Source organism: Artibeus jamaicensis, unplaced genomic scaffold (assembly GCF_021234435.1).
Source record: "Artibeus jamaicensis isolate MK-2021 breed Jamaican fruit bat unplaced genomic scaffold, CSHL_Jam_final scaffold_754, whole genome shotgun sequence".
Lineage (NCBI taxonomy): Eukaryota > Metazoa > Chordata > Mammalia > Chiroptera > Phyllostomidae > Artibeus > Artibeus jamaicensis.
In genome coordinates, this window is record NW_026522054.1 from 3,684,556 (window position 1) to 3,710,112 (window position 25,557).

At 49.8% G+C, this 25,557-nt stretch overlaps 1 protein-coding gene across 1 annotated transcript in view; it reads right to left on the minus strand.

Moving 5' to 3' along the window:
• KIF26B (kinesin family member 26B) overlaps positions 1-25,557 on the minus strand; it is a 385,937-nt gene that overhangs the window by 29,603 nt on the left and 330,777 nt on the right. The window contains exon 10 of the mRNA XM_037150905.2: positions 23,596-23,755. Within this exon, the coding sequence (XP_037006800.2) occupies positions 23,596-23,755 (160 nt within the window). The remainder of the gene's footprint in view (positions 1-23,595; positions 23,756-25,557) is intronic.

Below are 25,557 nucleotides of genomic sequence, written 5' to 3' on the forward strand. Positions count from 1 at the left end.
AAGAGGCTGTCAGAAACCGTGGGGAGACTTGGCAGTTGGGGCGCTGCGCCCTCAAGTCTTACAGTTTGGCTGATTTGAGGCAGCTTTTTCAACAAGATCCTAAGATCCTTGATGGCCAGAGCTGGCTGTTTTGATCTGTATTTTGACCTTTCTTTGCAGTAACTTTGAAAAAGTTTAGAACTGATAAGAAAGAAAAGATCCTACATTTATTTTTGCTTAGTTTAGCATAATCAGGAGATAAGAACGTCATCACTTTGATGAAAACAAAACAAAAAACCCCAATAAGTTAGGAGGCAAGTTAGTAGATATTTCAAATAAGTAGAAAATGATAGGCCCATAGGTTTCCCCTGAATTAGCAGACTGCTAAACACTGCACACCGATGAAGTCTGAGATGCTATCAAGGGGCGCCTGGCGACTTAACAACAGACCCTTCCTGGACGTGCAGGCTGGTCTGTAACACAGGTGTGCGTGTTCCTTAACCCACCTGCAGGGCCAGGGGAGGAGTGCTAACAACGCCTATAAAGTTACGAAATTTAGAATGCAGATACTACTCTGTCACTTCTCACTTCATCTGAAATGTCACTTACTCTTCCACATTTCTTTGGCCCCTGCCGTGATGCTTTGCGACGGGCACCCTTTTATCCCTGTCACTTTTTAGAGACTTTGCAGAGGCTGATGGCAGCTTTGCTGGGGCAGGGCAAAGGGACATCTCCGTTTTGTTGCATTATCACCATTACGCAACTTTCAGGTAAAGATGAGCTCATTGTATTGTTTAGAAACTTAGCTGTTCTTCGACTTTAAATCACCCTCAGGTTTAAGAGCCTGTTTTAATCCCAACCTCAGAGATCCCGCAGTAACCCAAAAGGCAATCTGGTGCCGATGGGGGATACAGACGGAGCCAAGAGTCAGGTTGCCATGGTAACCAGAGCCTCTCCCCTGATTTCTGCTCACCCCTGTCCTTTTCCATGAATTTTTAAAGAATGCTCTGGATGAAAGAAAATGAAGATTATACATGGAATTCTTGATAGAGTGCAGTCCTATTCTTGCCTAGCGCCTTCTCTCAGATCTTTCCCGTGGCTTTTCTACCACCCCAACCCCAACCCTCCTGTGTTGTCTTGGTGATAAATATCCACCTTCACGACACTCCTATGCCTTTCCATGAATTAATGTTTGTTTCTGGTAAAAAAGAAACATACATGAAGCTTATGTTTGACGTGACATTGTGATGGTGCCCCTTTCTATAGCTCGGGCTGTGGTCACCCTTTGGGGTCGACATTAGAATCATGTAGAATCTGGGCTTTGAAAACCTGCAAGCATACATCAGGTTCTTTCCAAAGAAATGTGTTTACAAAAAAAAACAAGGTAGACAAACACCGGAGACAGTCTCATGTACTTTTTTCACCCACTCTCTAAGCAAAACCCTACGAGACAGAGCAACGTGGGTGCTGGGTGAGCTCGGGGGCTTTTACGTCCCAGCTCCGGACGCCCGGCTGAGTCGCCCTGCACCACATCCCATGAAAGGCTGAAAAGAGGTTAAATAGCATTAGACAAAAGGTCTGGGCTTGGTGATTACACCAGATTACAATCATGACTACTTCTAGTCTCCAGAGTTCAATTTAGCCGATTCCGTGCTTTCTCTCTATTGAAATAAAATACACAGAAAATGCAAATATGAGAGCCCCAAGTGGTCCGTTCATTTGCATTCACTTGACCGTGTCCCATCCTGTGCGCACAAAGGCAGGGAGGTCCGAGCTCTCTCTGTGCGGTCAGGCTGCCTGTCGTGGGCACCCCTCGTGGTGTAGGGCACCCCTCGTGGTGTAGGGCAGCCCTCGGGGTGTAGGGCAGCCCTCCGAGAGGGAAGACACAGGCTGCCTGGTTAGGCCAGGCCAGCCGAATAGAACATCACCCTGCTGGGAAGGACTCAGACTGGTCCTGAAAGGATGGATTAGATGATGAAATGTGTTCCTTCCTGTGATGTCCCTGTGCAATGGCTTTTCCTTGAAGTCTGCAGCATGAAGTTTAAAACAGGATTCTGACTGTCAAGGTCAGGACCAGCCGTCCCTGCCGTCCCCTTCCACCCCAGCCTCCTGCTGCTGACCGACACCTTTCCCGAGACTCAGCTGGGGATACTGCAGGCACTTGTAGGAGGAACCTCGGGGGCACCGTTGCTCCCAAGTCCATTATTCACTGAGATAGGCATCCTCAGGTGCTCACCAGATGCGCTGCAGGCCCATGTGACTGTGGCTTTGAGCCACGTCACTTCACTGACCGACGGCCTGGGAGGCCTCTGCCTTATGTAAAGCATGACTGTAGAGATGATTACGTGGCTTTGGACCTGGAGTGGGCAGCCCGGCGAGGAGGGAGCCACAGAACACCCTAAGGTCGCTCCCTGCGCTGGTGGCTCCCCACTCATGACTCCTGGAGGGGGGCGGGGTTTGGGCTGCTCCTGCATCTGTGTCCATCCCGGGTTTCCAGCACGGGATACCCTGTACTGGAGGTCTGTCTGTGGAAGTTCTCCCATGCCCAGCTCAATCCACGAACCCACTAATTATTCAGGAAAAATAGGAAAAACATCACAGTACTAGCGACTCCCAGGGACTCATGTCCTTGGAAATGACTGGCCTTTGCACTTCTTCTTTTACTGCATACCATAAATTTACTATTTTAACCACTTTTGAGCATATGGTTCCACCTTTAGATTTCCGTTCATTTGTTCTCTCTGTTTCCCTCTGTTCACTGGGATGGAGACCACTGCCGTGAACACAGGTGTGCAAATACCTGCTCCAACTGCTGCCTTCCACCCCTTTGGGTATTCGAGGGCTGTCCAGAAGGGATCCAGCCATGCACTATGAACAACAGAGACATTTACTGAAGAAGATACAAGACACAAGAAACATTGCACACGGGACAATGACCCCTCAGTCCCCTTCAAAGTAGGCAGCTTGGGACCTCACACAGTTCTCCCAGTCACCATCAGCTGCTCTGCCATGTTTTTCTGAATCTTACTGATGGTCTGAAATGTCTTCCCTTTCAAAGGTGATTTCAGGTTTGGGAAAAGCCAGCAGTGACTGGGCACCAAATCTGGGCTGTAGGGGGCTGAGTCACCTGGGCGATTTGATGTTGTGCCAAAAAACTCTTCCTGAGACGAGCTACGTGAGCAGGTGCATCGTTGGGATGAGGCTGCCGATTACCAGCCGCCCTAGTTTCAGGCTTGTGAATCATCCCAGTCATTTCCGCGGAGAAATGCTCAAGCTTCACTCAAAATTTGATGTCGATTCATTGCCCTACATGCTGGGTCATTTTGAATGTGACAGCCACACAGTACACATACTCATCGTCCACCACCCCCACTGACTAGTGCAGTGAAGTCGTCATTGTTCACGCATGTGCACTCCAGTCCACTCTCCTTGGCTGCCAGGTTATATCCATGTCACTCAAACAGTTCTCGTTATACTAACAATGGCTGGACTTTTCCCAGACGGACCAGGAGAGGAACAGCTGGCTGCTATGACACTTCTCAGGTCAAGTTTTTGAGGAACGGCCGCACGCTCTGGCACGGCACCCACAGCATTTTGCACCCTCAGCAGCCGTGCACACGGGTTCCCACCTCCCCACTTCCTTCTCAACACCTGTTTTCTGCGTTTCTGGTAACAGCCTTCCTCGTGAGTGTGTGCCGGCATCTCACTGCGGCTCCGTTTGGGCTTCTCTAGTGGCGGACACTGGTGCGCATCTTTCCTCACGCTCACCGGCCGTTTTCTGCATCTTCCCTGGGGAAATGTCTGTTCAAGTTTTAATTGTGGAACTTCGTGGTTGTGGTTGCATTGTAGGAATTCTTTATGTCCTCTGGATATTAAACGAAGGATTTGCAAACATTATCTCACATCCTGTGGGCTGTTTTCCCAATCTATTGACAGTGGTCTTTGATGCGCAAATGTGCCATTTCATTCTGGGTTACCATTATCCGTTTTAAGTTTTGACTCACATTTTTAGCATCTGTGGTTCAAAGGCCTTCCCATATTTGCTCTTCCTGCGACAAGCTTGTCAATACGAGTGACCGAAGATTGCCTCAGCTGTTTTGCGCTGAAAAATACTTCTCCCATGTGGTTCTTGTTCCTGGCAGGCACTAGCCCGGCCCCAGCTCGGGAAGACTTAAAAGGGTGAGGCGCCACTGGCTGCCTAGCCATCAACTGCTTTTGAAATCGGGTGCAACCACCTTTGAGGAGGGCAACTCCGTGAGAGTGCCTTCTGGTTATCACATGTGGTTCGCAAAACCATGACCTCACCGTCTTCAAAAAACATGCCAATTGCATTGGCTTTTGGCACAAAGACCAGTGTTTAGTAATTAGAAGGAACTAAAAAGAAAGTAAGTTCAAGGATGGTTTCCATTCCTGGCGTAAGTCTGAGGAAAGATGTTATACGGAGGCCACAGTTCACTCATTTAATAACTTGAGAGTCTGTGAAACTTTAACAAAATTCGACAGGGAGGAATCATGCATTTCTTTAAAAGAACTAAGGAAAACTTAAGTTTTCCCATGATATTTATTCTGTTTGATGAAAAACAACTGCAGCACAATTTTTGCAACTTTTAAGTTGGTAAGTTCAATTTCGAAGAGTACATTTTAATGTATTTCCTTTTTTAAGATTTTTATTTATTTATATTTACAGAGGAAAGGAGGGGGAAAGAGAGGGAGAGAAACATCAGTGTGTGGTTGCCTTTCGTACGCCCCCTGCTGGGGACCTGGCCTGCAGCCCAGGCATATACCCAGAATGGGAATCAAACCAATGACCCTTGGGTTCACAGGCTGGCACTCAATCCACTGAGACACACCAGCCCCAATTTCAAAGCCATTTCTTACATGGGATAAATGTGGTTTAAGTTCAGGGTCTCATCACTGTTACCCCTGCAAGATTCTTAACTGGGCAATTTCTCAAACTCCTGCCAGTGAAAAGAGGCTTACAAATTAGGAATTAATTACATCTTCCTTATGCAACTTCTTTCATTCTCCTCTCCTGCCTTTTTTAAATTTCAAAACATCTCCCTGCTTTTCCAAAGGGCTATCAAAGGCTCTCAGTGGGTGAGATCCGTGATTTTCAACCTGTGTACCACAAGAGGTTTTAAAACCTGCAATACCTATTTAGTCAGGGGCACTGACCTCTTTTCCCTTAGACTGTCAAACTAAAAATGACAACAGCCAACACAGTAATAGTCATTCCTTGTGAATGAATCAATATTATACCAGTTTTTTGCCAGATAAGCAAAAATTATAGTTTTTGGTGTGCCACAGAATTTTAGTGATTAGTTTGTGGGTGCCATGAGATGAACAAGTTTGGAAATCACTGGGTCAGAGAGATGGTAAGCAGCACTCACGTTGCCTGCATCTCTGAGAACTGAATCATGTGAGCAGAGACCAGTTCTTTTCTTTCTAGACGCCAGGGACCTAACAGTGTCCAGCATAGAGCTGCCTTTCCATAAACCCTGGAATAAGTACCTAATGAAAAGAAGTCTTCCCCAGCTTGCTCCCTCTGTAACGTCTAAAACGTGACCTTTTCTTCTTCCTCATGGAAGCCATTGTTAGAACGTGTCACCAAGGCAGACGCCACTGCCCGGGGCTGAAAGAATGCCAGCCGCCAGGCTCAGTGTCCCCTACGCAATGGCAGACGGCCTCCGGAAGCGGTCTGGAGAACAAGCCACAGCCTACTCGCATGTCCAGAGACACAGCCTACCCACAGAGACATGTACGCCACGGCCACTATCAGGACCCTCTGCAGGAATGTCCACCAACCTGCCCCCACTTTGAGTCAACACTCCAGCAGAGTCAAGTCTGTCTGGGAACCATGTCTGTGGGGCGACGCAGGGCTTCTCCTTGACCGACACCGCATGGCCCCCAAGGTCTTGAGGGCAAAAACGTTTGCCTCCAGCAGGGCGCTGAGGGTGAACAGGGCTGATAAAGCCGTTTGTAGAGTCAAGCTCAAGGCCTTTGGCACGTAGAATAGACGTTGCCAAATGCACAAGTGAAGTCTGAGCAGAAGAAACAGCCCCCCACAGGGTGGAATTTGGGGGTGTCTGGTGACAAAGCCAGAAAGTGCCCACTCACACCCACGAATTTGTGGGGTGGCTGCCCCAACAAGCAGGGGTTAAGAACCTGGGATGGAGCTGGGCCATCAGGAAGCCCCAGAGTCGCAAACACAAATGAGACAGGAGCCCTGCTCTGCAGGGCTTTTAACTGGGCTGGACGCGGGGTCGTGGTCGGCCCCAGAGGTCTGTTGATGCCTGTTATACTGATCTTATCTGGTCAGATGCATTCTGTCCTGAATTTTTCATTTTTTAAAAACAATGTATTATTATTATTAAGACTTAAAAAAAAAGTAAGATGGGGAGACATAGACAAACCTTCACTTTCTCTTTCCACGACCTCATCCAGTTACATGAGCAATATATACAGCGAGCAGAGTCCATACTTGAAGACAGAATGTTCCCAGGAAACGGAGAAACTTGTGCTGAAACGCACTTGGAACTGGGTACCGCACACACAGTTCCTCACGGCACCGAAACACAGCGCTATCTCTACCCAGAGAAACGCAAGCTGTCGTCAAAATCCGCCAAATTTACATATGTAGAGTTAAAAGTGAACCACAAACATTTTGTGATGAAACTTATTTGAATAACAAGGATTTTGCTGGGGGAGCGAGCAGTTCTTTCTTTGCTGCCTGACATCAGTGAATCTCAGAAAGTTTGAGACTTTAAAGAACTAGTTTAAATGACAGGAAATGAAGAAACAGACACTAGGCAGTTTTGAACTTTTTTTTCTTCGTTTTTTTCATAGCGAAGAAAACCATTAACAAAGCAAAAAGACAGTTTTAACTTTAGAACATATTTTATGAACCTTTTTAAAGTGTCCTACAAAAAAAGGACTGGCATTTTGGAAACTAAATTTTGATTGCACTTTGTTCAAAATAAGTTGGAAACCCACACAAGTGTGCTCAACAAACGAAACCCCAAAACCTCAGCGTATAATGGATTGCAATTATTAAATAAAACAAAACTCGCAAACAGGGAGAAGAACTCTAAAATTGCATCCCTGCAAAAGCAAGGAGGCCACGAGCATTAGACAGCAAAAAATGAACAGCACAGAGATTAAACTTTGAAATTGTACAATGGTGCTTGTGGAATTGACTTGGGGGAAGATGTTTCGAAACTTTAACACGTAATGTTCTTACTGAATTGAGTAACTGATTGCACTGAAATGAACTTTAGTTGGTTGTGGGGCACATAAGTTCTCAATTATTTTCAACCACACTATGATTCGACCAACAGAAACAGAAAATTTCGTATGTTAACACACATGCACATACATACATATAAATATATAGGCAGGCAGTTAGATAAACACAGAAGACGTCTCTGTAGCTCTAAGGCAGCACCACAAGAAAATCGTCTTAAGGAAAAGACCACTGGCAGGGTACTGGCTATAGGTGTGAAAACAATTAAAATACACAAAAGTGTCTCAAGAATAATTATGCTTATTTTGTTTCAATGTTTCGAAAGAATTTTTTTAATTTTTAATTTTTTTACTTGGATGCACATGGACTTTTGGTAAGAAATCGTTTTATTCTGGAAGGTAATTTTGGAATAGAACTATTTTATAGCTCCACTTAGTCTAGATTTGTCAGAAACTATTTCAGGAAATAAATCATATTCATTAAGTACCCCCTTTTCACTCTCAAAAATATCCAGGCTTGGATAGTAAATTACACGGCTCCTTTAGTTATCATTTAGCACAGGGAGAGATGTTATCATTTAGTTATCATTTAGAAGGGAGAGATATCATTAGGGAGAGCTGTCTCCTAGAAAAACACAGAAAAGTAGCAAAAAGCAACAGAGTAGTCCATGTACCTAAAAGACTTTAAAGTATCAAGTACAGCTAAACACTGGGGATAATATATTCTCACAAATCTTATTAAACGAATTGCTGAGCCTGTAAAGGAGTAAGGAATTTTCTTGCCAAAGAATAAATGAATTCGGAATTCAAGAGAAGTCAGCAGAATACCGAAGCTTGCTTTCTCCCTGAAGACATTTGCCAAACCAGGTAATATTCGGCTTAATTTTAATTTTATATAAGCCTTCGAGTGTGTGGAAAACAGCAGGCAAAGCCCAAAGCCTGCCCAACGTGAGAATTTTAATAGAAAAGTTCCCCTCTATAACTGCCCCCTCACATCTACAAGACATAGCTGTCTGGGAATTCAGCCCTGAGCAAAAAAGAAAGAAATTACCAGAATTTAGAACCACAGGCAGGATTAACGCCGTTTTGCAGCTTTAATTCTCAACGTGTGGGTGGCCTAAACCATGTCAGGCTGAGTGTGATCCCCGGCAGCAGGCAGAAGTAAACACAAAGGCTGAAATAACCCCCTGTTTACTCCAGGTCTCAGAGAACTCTCACAAGTAAGATTCCAAGGAAAATGCATACCCCCAAGGAAAAATAAACACACAAGGAAATGAGGCCCCAGGGGAAAGGCCCAGCAGGAATAACAGGTAGGCGGAACGAGAAGTTCGAACCTAGACTACAAATCAACCACAGAACATTGATTAACATGGTTAAGTAAATTAAGACGTTTAGAGGAGAAAAAAAAAAAAAGAGCAGAAATGACCATGTTGGCAACACAGAAACTAGATTTACTTTCCAGACTCAAATAACTAGGAAACCAAACGGTTTCAGATACGGAGCAACAGGAGCAGAGAAAAGTCATCCTTGAGAGAAAGGAGATGAACCATGTGAGGTTCACAAGCGCCCAGCTCGCTGCCCACAGAGGGATTGCAGACCACGGAGCTCAGAGCAGGGCCAGGCAGAGCCAGGCAAGCCCCTCGCTGAGGTGGATAAAGTTTGCAGGGCACAAAGCAGAAAGGAAGAAAGGAGAGAGGTGGAGGGAGGGAATGGTGGGGGAGAGAGGGACAGAGAGAGATAAGATGTATCCATGGGACTAGGGATAATCTGTGCTTAAGCAGACAGAATGGAAAGAGCTATGATGCCTGTGAGACTGGACAGAGTCTTCAGGAGAGACCAGTAATAATAATGATGATGATGGTGATGTTGTTAGGCAGCCCTCCCCAATGGCAGGACCAAATTAGCCCTAGATGTTCTATACCTAACCTCGCACAGCTTAAAATCAAGCCTCAGAAGGAAGCAAATAACTCTGAGAATTAGTAAATACTTCTACATAACCCATGGATCAAAAAATGTAATTATAATGAATAGGAAAATCTTATAAACCAATGACAGTGAAATAATCATCATTCTCAAAGACTGAGCAGTGGATAATATGCAGGGGTGGGCAAAAGTAGGTTTACAGTTGTAATACAAATAAATAATACAATAATAACAATAATACAAGTATAAACTTTGTGTTTCACGTACTCACAACTATAAACCTACTTTTGCCAACCCGTGAATAGCATGAAGTGCTTATGATATAGGACAAGAAAGTGTGAAACTGTAAGTCTAGCCCTCTGAAGTTGAGAGATAAGGCAAAGTAAACCAAAGAAAGTAGAGAAGGAAGGATAAAGAGCAGATGTGAGCACAGCAGAAAACAAACACGCTGTAAAGAAGACTCACAAAGTCCACAGTACGGAGTCAGTCTGGTGTTGGCACAGGGGCAGAGAGACCAGACACAAACCCGTGCAGATTTGGACATAGATTTGGACACATGTTTTCTAGCCAAAGGTGCGTCACAGATCCCTGGGGAACCGCATAAATGGTGCTAGGGGGAAAGATTTATAGAGCAGCAGAATCCGAGTTTATAAAGAATTTCTACGCCTTAACAAAAAGATAAGCAGCGCTATAGAAAACAGGCAAAAGAAATGAACTAGAGATACTAACTAACAAATGTGAGAGGTACTCAACCTTCCTAGCAATTGGGGAGATGCAAGGTGGCCGAATGTTTTAAAAACCAGACTCGCACATACTGCTTGAATATTATTAGATGTTACCATTCGAACTTGACCTAAGAGAGCACATTACCTTACTATACAGTGGGATGTGAAAAGATAGCCCACAGAAAAGGTCAGTTTTGACTGTGGTTAGAGGTAAATGAGATCCACAGTATGGGGCTTCCAACAATGGTCCGACCAGGCGGAGGGGTGGCAGAGGCAGGCACTGGGTGTTCCTCAGCAGCACAAAAGCACAGGGAGCCCGCAGAGCAGGGGAGGGGTCCCTCACTGGAAGAGGCACCAGCGTTGAGTAGAAAGGTGGACAAACTTGCCTTGCATACAATTTTGTCCCTTACCAGCTCTATTAGCAGTGGTTCAGTCAAGGGCAACCACAGAGAATACCGTCACCTGCTTGTACATGCCCCAGGCTGCTGTGACTGCAGAATCCAAGTCAACCTCGTCCGGCTGATTTCTGGTGCTGGTACCACTGCCCAGACCCACGAGAGAGTATTGCACCACACATTGCTGGTCCGGGAAGTACAAGATCAAAGTACAAAACTGGAGGCACAGCTTCCACTGAATGCACACTGTTTTCACGTCAGTTAAGCTGAAAAATTGCAAGTCAAACCACTGTAAATCGGGGACCATCTGTACCCAAAAAGTGGTTGCTTGCCACTCTTTCCAGTTCCAAGACCCCCTGAAACAGGTCCAGAAATGGGTCCTCGAATGGAGGACTTAATGCCAAAGGGAGATTCCGCCTCCATCCTCAAGGCTTTTAGAGAAGTAATCACCTGGTTCTTTTCGTTTACAAATTACAGGCTCAGATGAATGGCTTCGGTGAGGAAAAGGCTCTTTGGCTCTTTGAAAGGTCAGATGGTATGATTTTTAAGGCGGCCATTCTCCTTTCCCGCAGGAAAGAGTCCAGCAGGGGCCCAGATGTTTTGCATTATCCCCAGCATAAAAGCGAGCAGGGAGATTTGCTCTTTCAGAATTCAATCGTGGGGAGGCCGGGAGGCAATGGTGGGGAGGGCTCTGGGCGAGGGGTTTGTCCATTTCTGCAGAGTGGACGGAGGCCAAGTTAACGGGAAGTGAGAAGGGCCTGCGGGCCTTTTCCCTGGGCTCTAGCGAGAGAGAGGGGCTGCCATCCCGCTCCCGGCAGGACGTTAACCACGAGAGCCGGGGAAGCCCCCCCGCCCCCTGCCCACAGCCCCAGTGTCCCTCTTGCAACCAGGGCACATGGTCTTCCAGGTGCAGCTCCAAATTCACGGCACTGCCAACAGATGAGCGGCCATTCCCAAATCTGGGGACATTCACCTGAACACCTTCCTTAAAGTTCTAGTGCTCTCTGGGAACTCCCTCACCCTGAGACCCTCTCCAACCCATGCAGTGAGTGGCCATCGTAGGGAGGTAGTCTGGGTAACTAAACGTCTTAAATGAACTTCAAGACATGTATGTTTCTACCTGATTCTAGATATGTGGCGTGTTGTGATTGTAAATAAGAATCTATACTGTATCTTTGATTGTTATTTACTATTGTCTTAGAAGGCATATTCACACATGCCTCACGATTTCATGCCTTGCACTCTAATTTGTGTAATTTATACATCACAGACACCCGATAAATTGTCAAAATAACCTGGTAGAGTGAATGTGTTTTTGCTGCGTATTTGATTCAGGAGGTAGGGCTCTCACTTCGGTGACTGGCCGCATCCTAACCAGCTCACATCTGATGGGGTGCATGGCAAAAGGGCCGCAATAAAAGCTCCAGGACTGTCAACAAAGAAGGAAGACCACCCCCACCCCCACTAACAAATGTATGGACTAAAACCCCCCCAAGACCAGCTTGGTCCAACACGGTGACTAATTTCGCCTTCTGATAACCCCTAGCCTCATCATGTGTGCACTGTAGTACATTAGCATGTGAATCAGCCTCCCCACCGCCCTCCCCCATCACTGGAAATGGGAAAGGCCATATAAGGACACAGGATGGCTGTGGATGCTCTTCTGAGAAATCTCCACCCCTTTCCCAGAAAGATTCTGAATATCCCTCCCCCTCCCGAATGTCCTACCTTCCCCATTAAACAGACCTCAATAAAGGGAGCCCATTCTGCAAACGGTGGGGGGGGGGCCCTGCTGCTCTACCTGGGGAGTAGCCTTCTCTCTGCTTCCCTGACATTCACTTTCACTTTAAACTCTATGCTGTCTCACGTCTGAATTCTTTCCTGTGCAAAGTGGGATAGTGGGTCCCTCTCCCAAGGGCCCCCGGACACCCGGAACGCCTGCGTCATCTGCACCATAAATGGCACACTTTGTACCAGTTGAGAATGGGGCTCTGATGGTGACAAAGAAAGTCTCGTGGCCCGAAGGTGGCCGCTAGGTATAAGACAGGCCACCAAAACGTTAAAGGCAGATGTCTGATTCGTATTTGCTCCTGACGAAGTAGGGTTTGGCACAGGTTGGCTTAATTCACCAACATAGTAAGGAACCTGCAGAAAAAGACTCTATCGTTATCCTGATGAGCCCTTATTATCGGAGAGAAAGAACATAAACAAATAAAGTATAACATCAGTGCCTACAATGAAAAACCTAGAGAATGACATGAGGGTAAGAACAGGGAAATAAGTTTCCTTGAGCAAAAAATTGTAAGGGAAGAAAGGGTGTCAGTGAAGACTTCAAAGAGGAGATAATATTTGAAATAAGTCCTAAAGAATAAGCAGGAAGGAAGGCAAGGACCGATAATATTGGAAAATCGATTAATGTAATTCGCCATATCACAGGATTAAAGGAGGAAGACCATGTGATCATCTCATTAGAGGCAGAAATGGGTTAGACAAAATTCAACGATTTTAAAAAATCTCCTATCGACAGAAGAACAAACACTCTGTGATATCTCCCTACAATGGAAAATCATACATCAATGAAAATTAACCGACTCTAGCTACTCACACCAACATGGGTGTCAAAAATGAAATACGGATTTAAAAAAGCAAGTCACAGAAGGGCTGGGAAGAGACTGGGATTCCATCCACGTAAAGGCCCAAAACACACAAGACTAAACAATGTATTTTAGGGACACAGATTCAGGTGGCTAAACTATAAGGAAGCGAGGGGACTGTAAACCCAAAGCTGGCGCATGGTCCGCTCTGGGACAGGCAGAGGGCGCTGAAGTCACAGGAGCACTCGGGGGTCTGCAAGGGGGTCTGCAAGGGGCCTGAATGTGCTCCGCTGGGTGCCGGGCACCCCGGTACCCGATTGGTTACTATGGGCTGGGCAGATGTGTTTCTGAATCTGCACAAATGGCACATTTCATAATTAAAGCACGTGAGAGACAGGCAGGAACTCACTACGTGGAGGAGATCCAGGAGGGGCCGGGAGTGAGCACGTTCTTGGTAACTACTCAGTGCAGAGACTGAACAAGTGAACAAGAGCATTGTGATCAGAACAGGTCACATCCTGTTCAAAGCACGAGGGTGTGAGGGGACGAGGGGTGTGAGGGTCAGGAGACTGGACAGAGCTGGTCTGGCCTACGTTCTGAAGAGCTTCGTGGGCCGTACAAGGGTCCTGTAGCCAACACCACGCCCTGGAAGGGGTTAGGGAAAGGGGTGGCAGACTGGCATTTTAAAAGGGCGTCAGGCAGCCCTGGGGGGCACGTGAGCCTAAAATCTCCTCCGGCTTCACCCCAAAGGAACCTCAAAAACAAACAAAAATAGAAGGGGCCATGGCACTTTCCCTCGTGACCTTGGCTGAGAAAACCACATAAAAATGCTCTCACTACAAATGACAGGGGCAGCGAGGCCTCAGCGAGGACCTCGTGCTGAGGGACGTACGGCAGGGTCCCTGGGCGACCCGAGCCGGGGCGAGAACTTTGAAGGAGAGAAGTGACCCAGTTGGTGCCTTAAGGACAAGGATATCCAAGGCTCGAACGGTCACATCGGGCACAAAGCCAGGACGTGGATGCCTCTGACTGGAGCCTGCCACACCCCCTCCTTTCAGTCAAACCAAGAAACTCCCTAAAACAGGGGCTAATTTCACTGGTAGGAGAAGAAGGAGCGGTAAGGACAAACAAAACTAAATAGCCCTTGTCGGGTTGCTGCCCCCAAGGAGTGACTACTGTAAAATCCCTTCTCGTCCGCTGTTCTTCAAACCAGGGACACATGCACTCTAACCATCCCTATGTCTTCGGGTCTCTGTTACATCAAAGTAAAATTCGGCTCTGCTTTAAAGAATTAGCAGGTACATTAGACAATTTGGCACAACTTAACTGCTGCATGAATATAACAATTTGAAAATTGTTCAATTACACATGAAACGAATTATCACCTCATTTGCATGGACAAAAGAAATCTATGAATGCTCAATTGAGCCCGAAGCAATTGTGAAACAGGTGAGAACTGATGGCTGAGCAACTCTGATGGAAGCTCTATTACTGTCCCAGACAGTTTTCAAATGAATTAAGCCCCAACTCATTTGTAAGCTTCATCCCTTCAAATGCATAATTGTGTCTGAATGAAGCTACTCCTCAGTAATCCCGTAACCCTGTGAGTGCCCAAGGGCATCTTGGGCTCCCTGCACACTGACCCTGAACTCACCCAAAGCCCTCCCCATTTGGCTGTTTTCCTCGGGTAGTAGCATGACCTGTGATAGGATGATTAGTTATCATTAAAGACAACAATTAGCGACAGACTGGGAGGCTTGCCTTTTGCCCAGCAGTTTATCGTGATTTGCGGCAGGCAGTATCCGCATGATTCTAGCAAAGAACAGAACGGCGGTGAGTGGCTCAGGCGGTTGAAGGAGGGACTACGGGAAGCTTCGGAAAACTCGGACGAGTGAGAATGGATGAAGAATGGGAGCAGATGAGGTGGGGGCCTCAGAATCACCACCTCTGCCCCCCGGGCTGTTACTACAGCCTTCCTCGCTCCATCCACCTTCCCGGAGCCCTTCCTTCCACCGGGTGGGCAAGCACTGGGGCTGACCGGCTCTCCGGTATCGCACTGTCTCCCCACTGGAGTGCACGCTCCCCGGGAGTGGGGACGTCTGTTACTCTGTGTTTTCTCCCCGGTGTCTCGAGCCTGTTTTAGGGGCCCAATCAATATTTTTGAATGAATGCATGAGGAATGAACTTGAGGAAGGAACTTATAGACAGACGTTCTGTTGTGCATTTCTCAAATTATTCCCTGTGTGTGTTTGGTGCCCTGCGTCAGACGTGAAACGGAGTCAGCTGCTTGAACGCCTCAGCCAGGTCCGCAGGCCGAACAGAGCACCGCGAGGAGCCCGATGAATATCGGAGTTAAAGTTGATGCGTCACTGGGGACCTGAAGCATCAGGTGAGATTTGTAGCATCAAGGCGAGCCCTGAAGATCTCTCTGGAAGGACGCCCTCCTTTCACCGAATCTAACACAGGCAAGTCTTATTTCAGTGTTGGAACCCATCCCTGTGGCTGGCTGAACACCAGGAGCAGATGGTTTGTATTTCAAGGCCAAATTATATGAAAAATGCATGTCCTCAAACACCTGAATTGAGCGCTAGGCAATGGGCGCACTTGCAGCCGAGGCTGCAGCAGCACCTGACGCCCACCTCGGCTGGCTCCCAGGCCCCAGGACAGCGTCACCGAGGGGAGTCCTGGGCGGCTCACTCACCGCCCCAGGAATCTGTTACTTCTCCGCCTGGACACCGACCTTGGGGCTGGATTCTCGTAAACCGAGTGTCTGCACATTAGACCTGCACATTCTTGTTGTCAACCCCTGAGCCTTCCGGTTTCACAGAAGGTAACTATCAGCCACTTGGCCCACAGAGACTCAGGCCTTGGAAATCGAGGAACACATCGCAAGATAAGATAGTGCCGGGTCAGTCTGGGTCATAACATTTAGAGACACAGTAAAACTGCTGTATTTTTGTGACTGCTTTGAAGGGGCGACCACACACACCGTCTCCACGGTCCCTCCCCTGCTCCTGACTTAGCTGGGGTGCTGGGGTTGCGGTGGACGGCAAGGGGACCCACGTCTCCCCGGTCTCAGCTCAGTGTGGCAGCTCTGTGCCATGGTGCGGCCACCTCTGTGAGAAGCCACAGATTCTTGGGTGCACACACTTCTTTGGCGGCCCGGCCTGAGGGGACGTCACACACTCCAGCTGACAGAGGGGCTACCGTCTCTGCCACCCGTGGTGTCCCCCGAGCTTCCGCTGTTGGCCGGCTGTCTGAGGAAGCTCCTTATCCCACCCTCTGACGGCCCCACGTCAGTCCCACCTCCCGCCGACCCCTTCCCTAACTCTCTGGTACGCGGCCCGAGTTCCAGACACAGACGGGCTGATAGCCTCTCCCTCTTCAGACGGGGGTCTGCTGCTCAGGAATGTCTCTGTGCCCCTACCAGAAACCCCCACCCAACGAGGGGCCGGCGATAAGCCCCCCGTATCAGGAGCTGTGCCCGACGTCGGCATGGGAAATGGCCCCCCTTCTCACGCCAGAGGCCACCCAGCAAGGTGTGGGGGCGCTGTCCAGGGGCCCCACAGCCCAGGAGAGCCAAGAGCACCCTGCCCTTCTTCCTACTCACGGGGAGGTGGGGGGCACAGCGTAAAATGTCTCCATGGACCTTCAGGCTCTAACAGGAGAAAGATGACAGAAATAAGGAAAGAAAAAAAGGCTCGTGACAGAGGCTGAGCTCTGCTGAGAGCGTCCGTCAGTGGTGCCCAGAATGGGAGCTGCAGCCTGCGGGGTCCACTGAGAGCCGGTGAATGGGGGAGATACAGTGAATGGGCGAGACCCAGGCCCTGCTCGCCCCACAGCTGCCTGGGCCCTGCACACAGGTGCCGAGCAAGGCAAGCCTCTCGTTTTAACACTCTCATTCTGTATTCCTGACTCAGCCCTGCTAAGTGGCTGAGGTCCTGAATGGGAGATTGCTTTTCCTTCTCTCTCTTCCCCATTGCCCTTGCTTTGCCGCCACAGCGGCCAGCATCCGGTCATCCCAGAGAAGGTGAGACTTGGAGACAGACCCCAAATGGCTACGTGGCTACAGCAGGACCTGCCCCTTGGGCCTGTGCTTCCGCCTACAGCCAACTACGCACGTTTAACTTGAGTGGAAGCCTTGGAGCCCTTGTCTTGCCTCGTTTGTTACGTCAACTAGCACCGACTGAGCCCCGCAGCCTTCCCGACACCCGGCCGGCAAGTGCGGGTCCCCGGGGGGCAGCCGAGAGCTCCGTCCCCCACCAGCTGTGCACCCCAGACAAGTGCCCCACCCCTCGCCTCAGTTTCCCCACCTGTAACACGAGTGGGAGCACAACAGTGCCTAAGTCGTTAATGAAGTGAAACGCCCATAAAGAACTTGGAGCAGCTCCTGCTTCCGGTAAGAGAACGATGACCATGCGCTGTTACCGTGCAGCCCTCGTCTGTTCAGAGCTCATCCTGCACCGCACGAACCACGGGAATGATGCTGAAAACCCACGCGGTACGTGTGGGAACGAATTTTCTCCTCCCTCGGACCCAGCAGGCCTCTACATCGGGAATCTCACCCCTTCGAAGAGAACAAGGAAAACATCCCCGCTCCTCCTCCTGCCCCAGCAGGGCTGGTACTGTGCTCCTGGGCCCTGAGAGCCCAGTGCTGTCTGTCTGTCTGTCTGCAGGTCACAGGCATTCCTCCCCCTGGGTCCTGGGGCTCCCTGGGTAAGGGACTGCTCTGCTGACCCACGCTGCCCACTCCCTAGTCCCGGGGCCCACGTCTGCAGAGGGACATGGGGTGCCCCGTCTCCTCTGCCAGGGTTAGGCAGGTAGGGATTCCTACGTCCCAATCAGACTCTCACGTTTATTTGCCAACTGGTTCAGAATCTGGAGAGAAAACGGTCTGATGCGTAATCACAGTAATAAAGGAAGGAAACCTCCTGGAAAGCCAATGAGAAGACAAGTGCCCTCCCGATGTCCGCCTCGTCCTCGACCTGGCGAGCCACTGAAGGCCAAAAAAGTGTACGCCGTGGCTTTGCTGCCAAGAGGTGGCAAGGGGGCTGGGAGCCCCCCGACAGTCTGTTGCACGTCAGTGAGGCCCAGTGAAGGGTGGAAAGTGGTTCTTGAGGACGACAAGGGCATCTGCAGCGCTCAAGGGTCCGGCCTGCCACGCCCGGAGGGACCAGTGCGTGTGGCCCCAGCTGGCTTCCAGGCGGCCTCACTCATGGTTCTGCACTCGTGGTTCTGCAGTAAACCTGGCAGACATCATTTACTAGTCACTCACTTACTACACCTCAACTCTTAACAAAATAACACCAACCTACGGAATTTTCCATAATTCACTATGAAGGTACCACTGGCTGGTGAAGCAAACGGAGGTCGGAGGGGAGAACCAGAGCGGGGAAGGATGCTAACACTTCCCGAGACGGGGATTTCTACGTCCCAAGGATGTCCCGAACTCACTTCCTCTGCATCCTTACAGCCAGGAAAATGTATAAAGATGAGCATTTTTGAAGCAGTGATACTAAGAGCGATCATTGCCACGGTTGCTTGGCAACCTGAGACTTTGGTTATTTTATTTCTAAACAGGGAACACGATAAACTGGAATCTGGAGTTTGTGCAAATAGTTCTAAATTGATGCTCTCCCTGTAAATCAGGAGATAATACCGCATTAATGTGCCTTTAAAGGCTGCTAACTACACCTGTGTGCTTGTGTGTCTCCCATCACAGGCACACGGACGCACACACGCGCACTCTCACCACGGGGTTTCTATTGCATGTTGTCGTAAGGAAATCTGGGGCATTGGTGTTCATTTGCATTTTCCCTACAAAATATCTGTTTGATTCCACGTTAAGCAGAAACAATACTCAGCCGGGTCCAGAGCAACAAACCTTATCTCCTCTGTGAGCCGGGGGACTGAATGTTGTGGCTGATGCCTACCATTGGCTCCTCTCTCTGGCTGCCCAGACCTTGGGTAGGTTTCCGGTACTGAGAAAGCAGAGGCGGCCCCGACACCTGAATGGCTGCTACCGGGAGAGACAGAGTGAGGACAAGCGACGTGATCCTGCAGAGACCTCTGCCCTGGGTGCCACCTGCAGATTCAAGTGCTACTCTCTCTCCGAGTTGTTCACATTCTTCCAAAACGACACCTCTACTGAAAAAATGTCATGCCTCCCTCCCTGGCCTGGTGGCTCAGCTGGTTGGAGCACTGTCCCGTACACCAAAACATTGCGGGTTCGATCCCCAGTTGGGGCATGAACGGAAGGCACCGATTGATGCCTCTCTAACTCCTACCCTCCTCCTCTCTCTAAAAATCAATAAAATATATTCTCAGGTAAGGATTAAAAAAATGTCATTCCTCCACAGGTCACGGACTGTGTTTCTGGTGCTGCTTGCTGGTTGGAATGAACTGAGCTCTGACGCTGCTGTGCTCCAAGATGACCTCGGTCCCCGACGCCTCGCCGGGGCCTGAGGAGGGGAAGCGCTCCCGTCCCTGACCCCGAGGACCAGTGTCCTCTCAGGTTTGGGACAGCGGCCTCTGGAAGGGGTCCTGTTTGCTTGCCGTCTAAAGTCCTTGGTGACAGGCTGCCTCAGCCTCAGCTTCTCCTGCTTCTCCCGGGACACTGACCACAGAGAGACGGGGGCCACCGTGAACAAACGAGGATCAGGTCCTGGTCTCAACCCCAGACCCACTTCCGCCATGGGGTGCACAGCACATTTCTAGTGGCTTGGGCAGCGCGACAGGCACAACACGAGAGGGTCACAGAGGGACTTTCCACGATGCCTTGTTAAGGGGAAGCCAAGACATTTAAAATGCCCATTGTTTAGAAAGAGTACGATCGTTTGCCCTGTAAGGTAGTTATTCCCCCAAATGGAGTAACACTTCTAAATGCAGGTAAATGTTCCCAGGCTTGAAGTCTCGCTGTGGGTTCGCTTCCCACGGGCTTGTCCCCCTCACAGGACGGCATCTCCAAGGGACCAAATTCGACTTTGAGGGAACTGGGTGGTGACGAACTTGTCCGGGTTTCTGGACAGTAGTCCCACGGGCCAGCTGGGACACAGGAGCACTTTGGCCACAGCTTGGTTCACACTGACAGACCCTGCAGTGGCCTCTTTGGGGACTGATGGCAGCAAGAGGAGCTTTTGGATGAGAATTCATATGAATGCCTCTGCTTAATTTTTCTTTTTAAGATTTTACTCATTTTTAGAGAACTGGGGAGGGAGAAAGAAAGGGAGAGAAACATCAATGTGCGGTTGCCTCTCGCACACCCCCTACTGGGGGCCTGGCCTGCAACCCAGGCATGTGCCCTGACTGGGAATCGAACAGGCGACCCTTCGGTTCACAGGCCAGCACTCAATCCACTGAGTGCTTAATTTTTCCCATCTATCAAATGGGGAGACTCCTATGTCCTTGCTGCCCAGGAAATGGTGAGGAACAGCAAGTGGCTATAATGATGGAGGGAAATTTGCAAATGTGCTGTCAAAACACTCAGGACGACAGCTGATTTCCCTAGGCAAGAAGTCCCCCCAAAATCAAGAGTCATTTGTGCAGGACAGAATAGAAGGTTGGACCCCTTGGGGCTCTGCTTGCTTCCTCGCATGCTTTTTGGAAGGGTCTGGCCACCTGGGATTGATTCAGGGACTTTGGACTGGCCAACAAGCTGTGCGGTGCAGTGGCTGAGCCTGGGAACCCCTCAGCACTTGCGCGTGTCATCTACAAAGGCAACAGCATGTGCAGAGTCCAGACCATCCGGGCGCACCTAGGGTGCCCTGGGGGCCCCCGCGATGGCTAATGAACCCAAGCCCGCTCTCCGCCTTCCTCACATGACAAATAGTCTGGTCCAGCGACGGAGAGAAATGAGGAGAAACTGCACTCCCTCTGCGCACATTCCGGTTAATTTCCCAGAAGCAAACCCAAGTCCTGCAGGTTCTGAGCACGGAGTTGTCTAGGGTGACGAATGGGGAGGTGGCAGTGTTGTGTGTGTGTGTGTGTGCGTGTGTGTGTGTTGTGAAGGGTGAGGGCGGGTAACAAATGGGGAGTCTGCTTTTCAGCTCTTCTCCGGCGAGTGAGCAGGAGAACCAGGAAACCACAACTCCCCCTTTTAAGGAACTTCCCAGCAAAGACAAGGTTTGCCACCCCTGAAAGGTGTTTAGTATGTTAACAAAACGCTGCATAATGTGGCTTCATGCTGACTGAATTGATAAAAGAAATCGGGGCCACCCGCTGTGCCACAGGCCCTGTGCTGGTGCTGTGCGTGCGGAGGAGAGAGAGCTAATACATTGCGGAGCTTGACGAGGTCGGGAGTGGGTTGGCAGCCCCAGCTCAGAACGGCCGAGGTCTCTGAGGCTGCCGAGAGTGATGTGGGTTTGGTCCCGCCACCAGCTGGCTGGGTGATTTGAGTAAATCTTTGCCCTGACTTCCTGCACCTAGAAAAGGAATAGTTTCAAGCTGATAAATTGCTTTGCAGGCACCGAGTATTGAATACATACTGTGGCTGAGAATCTGAGCCACCATTACAGCTCGGGTCTTTCAAAGCTCAAGTGCAATGATGGACGTTGAGGACTGGGGGAGACAGGCACAAGGGCACTGGTCAGCGAGCATTTTGAGGAGGACAGACTGGCTGCCTGGCCAGGCCACCACGTTTCCTGGCACTAAGCAACAGGCGGCCCTGCAGGATCTCCAGGAGGGTCCTGCTGGCTGGGGAGAGCTCTGTGACAGCGTCTTGCTCAGACACCACACTCGTGCCAAGGCTGTGCCTACTTCAGACACGGGAACACTTTAATCATCCCTCCCTGGGATCCGGAAGGCGAGGAAGGGAACTACCTCTCGGAACCGAGGCAGACAGACATCTGCAGAGCATGGTGGGCAGAGGTTTCACACTTTGCCCACCCTCCCAAGGGGCAGGTGGCCACTGGTCCTTATGGCTAGCTGATGTTAAACATGCTTACTCTAACGGAAGACCTTGAACTAGTAATGACAACAAGTCTGAATGTTTCCCTACACGTTTATAATAAAACCAACTCTCACCAAAAGGAAGTTAGTTATGTAAAGCAAAAGTAATTTCATATGCGTACATGTGAAATGCATCCATTCAACAACTATTTTTTGAAATCATAAACGCATGCCACGCTACAGAAAGCATATGAGAGAGAAACAAGTAAAATACTTAATCTGTGACCTCCTAGGGTGGTATGTTGAATTTTACCCAAACCATTACCTTTTGAGTTACCACACTAAGGAAAAAAACAACGGGGTCAGTGATTCTTTTCTTTTTTCCTAAGGTCTGCAGCCTGACAGTACCAATCTGGGCCCTTCCTTTCTCCCTTCCTTCCTTTCTTTATTCTTTTCCTTCTTCCCTTCTTATAATTAGAAATTGAGCTAATTCAACTGCAGGAATAATACTGGATGAGACTTTATAAACCTTCAACTTGAATAGTTTTCTCATAGAAAAGGCCTGGGAAAACCCTTTCTGGGTTTATCCAAAAAGGGTACCAAATTTCAAGCACTGAGAAAGCCAGGGTTACAAATGCCATCTGCGCTCCTAATGCCAGTCCCTCCCTGGTCCCCCCAGCGGAGAATCAAATCAGCGGGGGCAGAGGAAAGGCAGAACGTGAGGACCTGTCCTGAGTCTCTACCACCGCAGAAGACACAGCCTGACTTACCTTTTCTGTCCTACGCAACAGTAACTCATAGTTTTAGGATTTTACAGATTATACAAATGATTGCAATTATATTTGCTGAATCCTCGTAGCAACTCTGTAAGGCAGCTGTTGTTTCCATTTAAATAGATGGGGCTCCGCTCAACTTGCTTATTCTTACTACCGTGTTGTAAGTTTTACAAAAAAACTTCTCCACACGTTATATCACGGAGCCTTGCAGCCCCGTAATGTTGATAAGATACATAGTTACAGCCCTCGGTGTGTGGTGAGTGAAGCTTCAGAAAGAGGAGAATCCTGATGATGGAAAAACATTTGCACAGGATGGGGGTGGTAACTCCCTAAGCTTTATAAGCTCTCCTCTTAAAAGTAGGATTTTTAATTTGTTAAATACTCTCACTCAAGGACATGTTCACTGAATTTTGGAGAGAGAGAGAGAGAAACATTGATGTGAAAGAGACACATAAATACCTCGGCCAGAGATCAGACCTGCAACCTAGGCATGTACCCGGACTGGGAATTGAACTGGTGACTTTCAGTATACAGAACAACACTTCGACCAGCTGAGCCACTCTGGCTGGGGCTCCTAAGTAGTATTTTTTTAGATAAAATACAGAATTCCCATATATCTCACTCACACAATATTTATTGTTTACCTGAAACGTAAGCTGAACTTGACATCCTGTCATTTCCGTGCAGCTCTAACCCTGAGGGACGGGTAAGCCACCCTTCTGCCCCTCACTCTCACCACTTAGAAAGAGATACATCTGTACAGCAGGTACAATAACCCACCAATGGCAACTGTGACTGGAGACCCCACCTGAGGTGACTTCCTACTTCCTCTCACTTGAACGCCCTTGAGATCTGGGGTAGATTCAAGTATTCCCACAGCTTTTGAACCTGGAAGATCCTGCACTACACAGCTGAGAGTGAAGGCCGGGTTCTGGCACTGAACTACCCATTGGTCCAGACCGACCCTGTGTGTCACCGCTGTCCCCAGATGCCGCGGGACCTGGAGCCCCACGCCCAGCCCTGGCGCCATCGCTCGGCCACTCCTGCTCTTGGTGGAGAAGGGTGAGTCACTTACTTGTAAGGGACGTGCTTGCTGCCGTTGACGAGGGCCAGGATGACGTTGCCCAGGGCGGAGAGCGAGAGGCACAGCCCGGGGCCGCCTTCCCGGTTCTTGCTAAGGGCTTTCACACAACTGCCAAGGTCAATGAGGTGCAGGCGGCTGCGGCCTCCGGACACTGCCACAGGGGAGGAGACGAGGAGAGAGGAGGGTTAGGTTCTCGCAAACACACATCTGTTCACCATGTAGCTCCTTAAAAAACTGAGGGGTGGGGGAGGAAAAGAGAAACTAAAAGGTTGTGATCTAGCAGAGAACCCCCCCAAAAATCATGCTGGAGTCACACATACCACAGGTCTCTTAAATTCTGTCTGGCGCACGTCGCTGCCCTTTTACACCTACTGATTCACCCTATAAACAAGTGAACAATTCCTGCAGGTTGAACTGGATGAGGTTCCGGCGAAGGGACCTGCCTAATAAAAGGAGAACAGGCGTGTGCCTGCGTGTCCCTCGGGGAGCAGAATTCTGAAACGGATCGAGTCAAAACCTGAAGGACCCGTGAGTGATCATCGGCTTGGGCCACTCGTCACCCAGACCCTGGCCTGCAGCTCGGGGACCCGGCGGGCAGCCCGGGGCGAGATCGGGGTGAAGCACAACCAGGCGCAGAAGAAGGGAAAGTCCCGAGTATTTGCTGGGTGCTGGCCACTAGCCCGGGGCCACCCAAACATCAGTCTCGCCCACTTCCCATGCCCAAACCAGAAGCTGTATGCTCTCGCCCTGGCGTTACGGGTGAGAAAATAAAAGTTTGGAAAAGTTAAGACATTGGCCCACAAGCCCTTCACCTTCAGGCCTAATGAAGGGACAGATCTTCTTCCGAGAACCAACCGGAGCAACAGCAACCCAAACGTCCATCAGCCCGCGATGGACAGGCAAACGGGGAATCCGAGCCTCGGCCACGGCCTATACTCAGAAATGTCCAGAAATGAACTGCTGGTGCGCGCAGCAGGATGGCTGAACCCCCACACGATCACGCTACGTGGAGAAACCACACAGGAAGAGCGGACGAGGTGATTCGGGCCCATCTGTGTGGGACTGTGGGAAAGGCGCACTGATGTACGGGACGGAAGCCGCTCAGCGCTTGCCGGGGGCGGGACGAGAGAAGGCGGGGAAGCTCGAGGGGTGAGTTCAAAGGGCCCACAGGGCGTCTGGGGTGATGCTCAGGTCACTACCCTGATTGTGGTGACAGTGTCTGGGTGTGCATATACAACGAAATCTATCCAATTATACGCTTTCAATATGGAAGATGATCTTATCTGCTGTAGAGCTCATTACTTCTGTTTCTAATAAGAGGCCCACGTCCACGTCCACGTCCACGCCGGCAGTGGGACGGCCAGGTTCAGACCCTCAGGGCTCCTGCTCTCCACCCCACACCATGCGACCCCAGGCAGCTCCTGAGGCTGCGGGAGTCCAAGGCGGTCTTTTTGTCCCGGGGCCTCTCCCCCAGGGCAGCGTGGCCCTCGGCCCGGCTCCTAGATTGTCCTCCCGCTGCCCCCCAGGCCTCTGGGTCCCTGCCTCTCCGGGAGGCCCCCCTTCCCCTGCTCTGCACGGCAGGAACCCAGCGACAGAAGACCCTGAAGCTTCCCTAAGCCACTGTGGATGCCCGGTCATTTGGGACAAGGCGGGAAAGGGGTGGGTGGAGAAGGCTGACGCAGGGGCGGGGTGTGGGTGTCTGGGCCCCCTGGATGTGCAGGGACACGCGGGCAGCGTCTGGGCGTTCACATGTACCTGCGGGCAGGGCCACGGGACAGCACGGACTTGGGAGCAGCAGGGTTCACGCTGTGGGGTGAGAACATCCGGGAACCACTGTCCTAACCCCAACCTTGTCTCTACCCCGGCACAGCCTCCATTTCCACGGCTAACACTCCGGGATCGGAGGGTGGGGAGCGTCTCCAGCAAGCACGGCGTCCCCACTCAGCCTCTCCG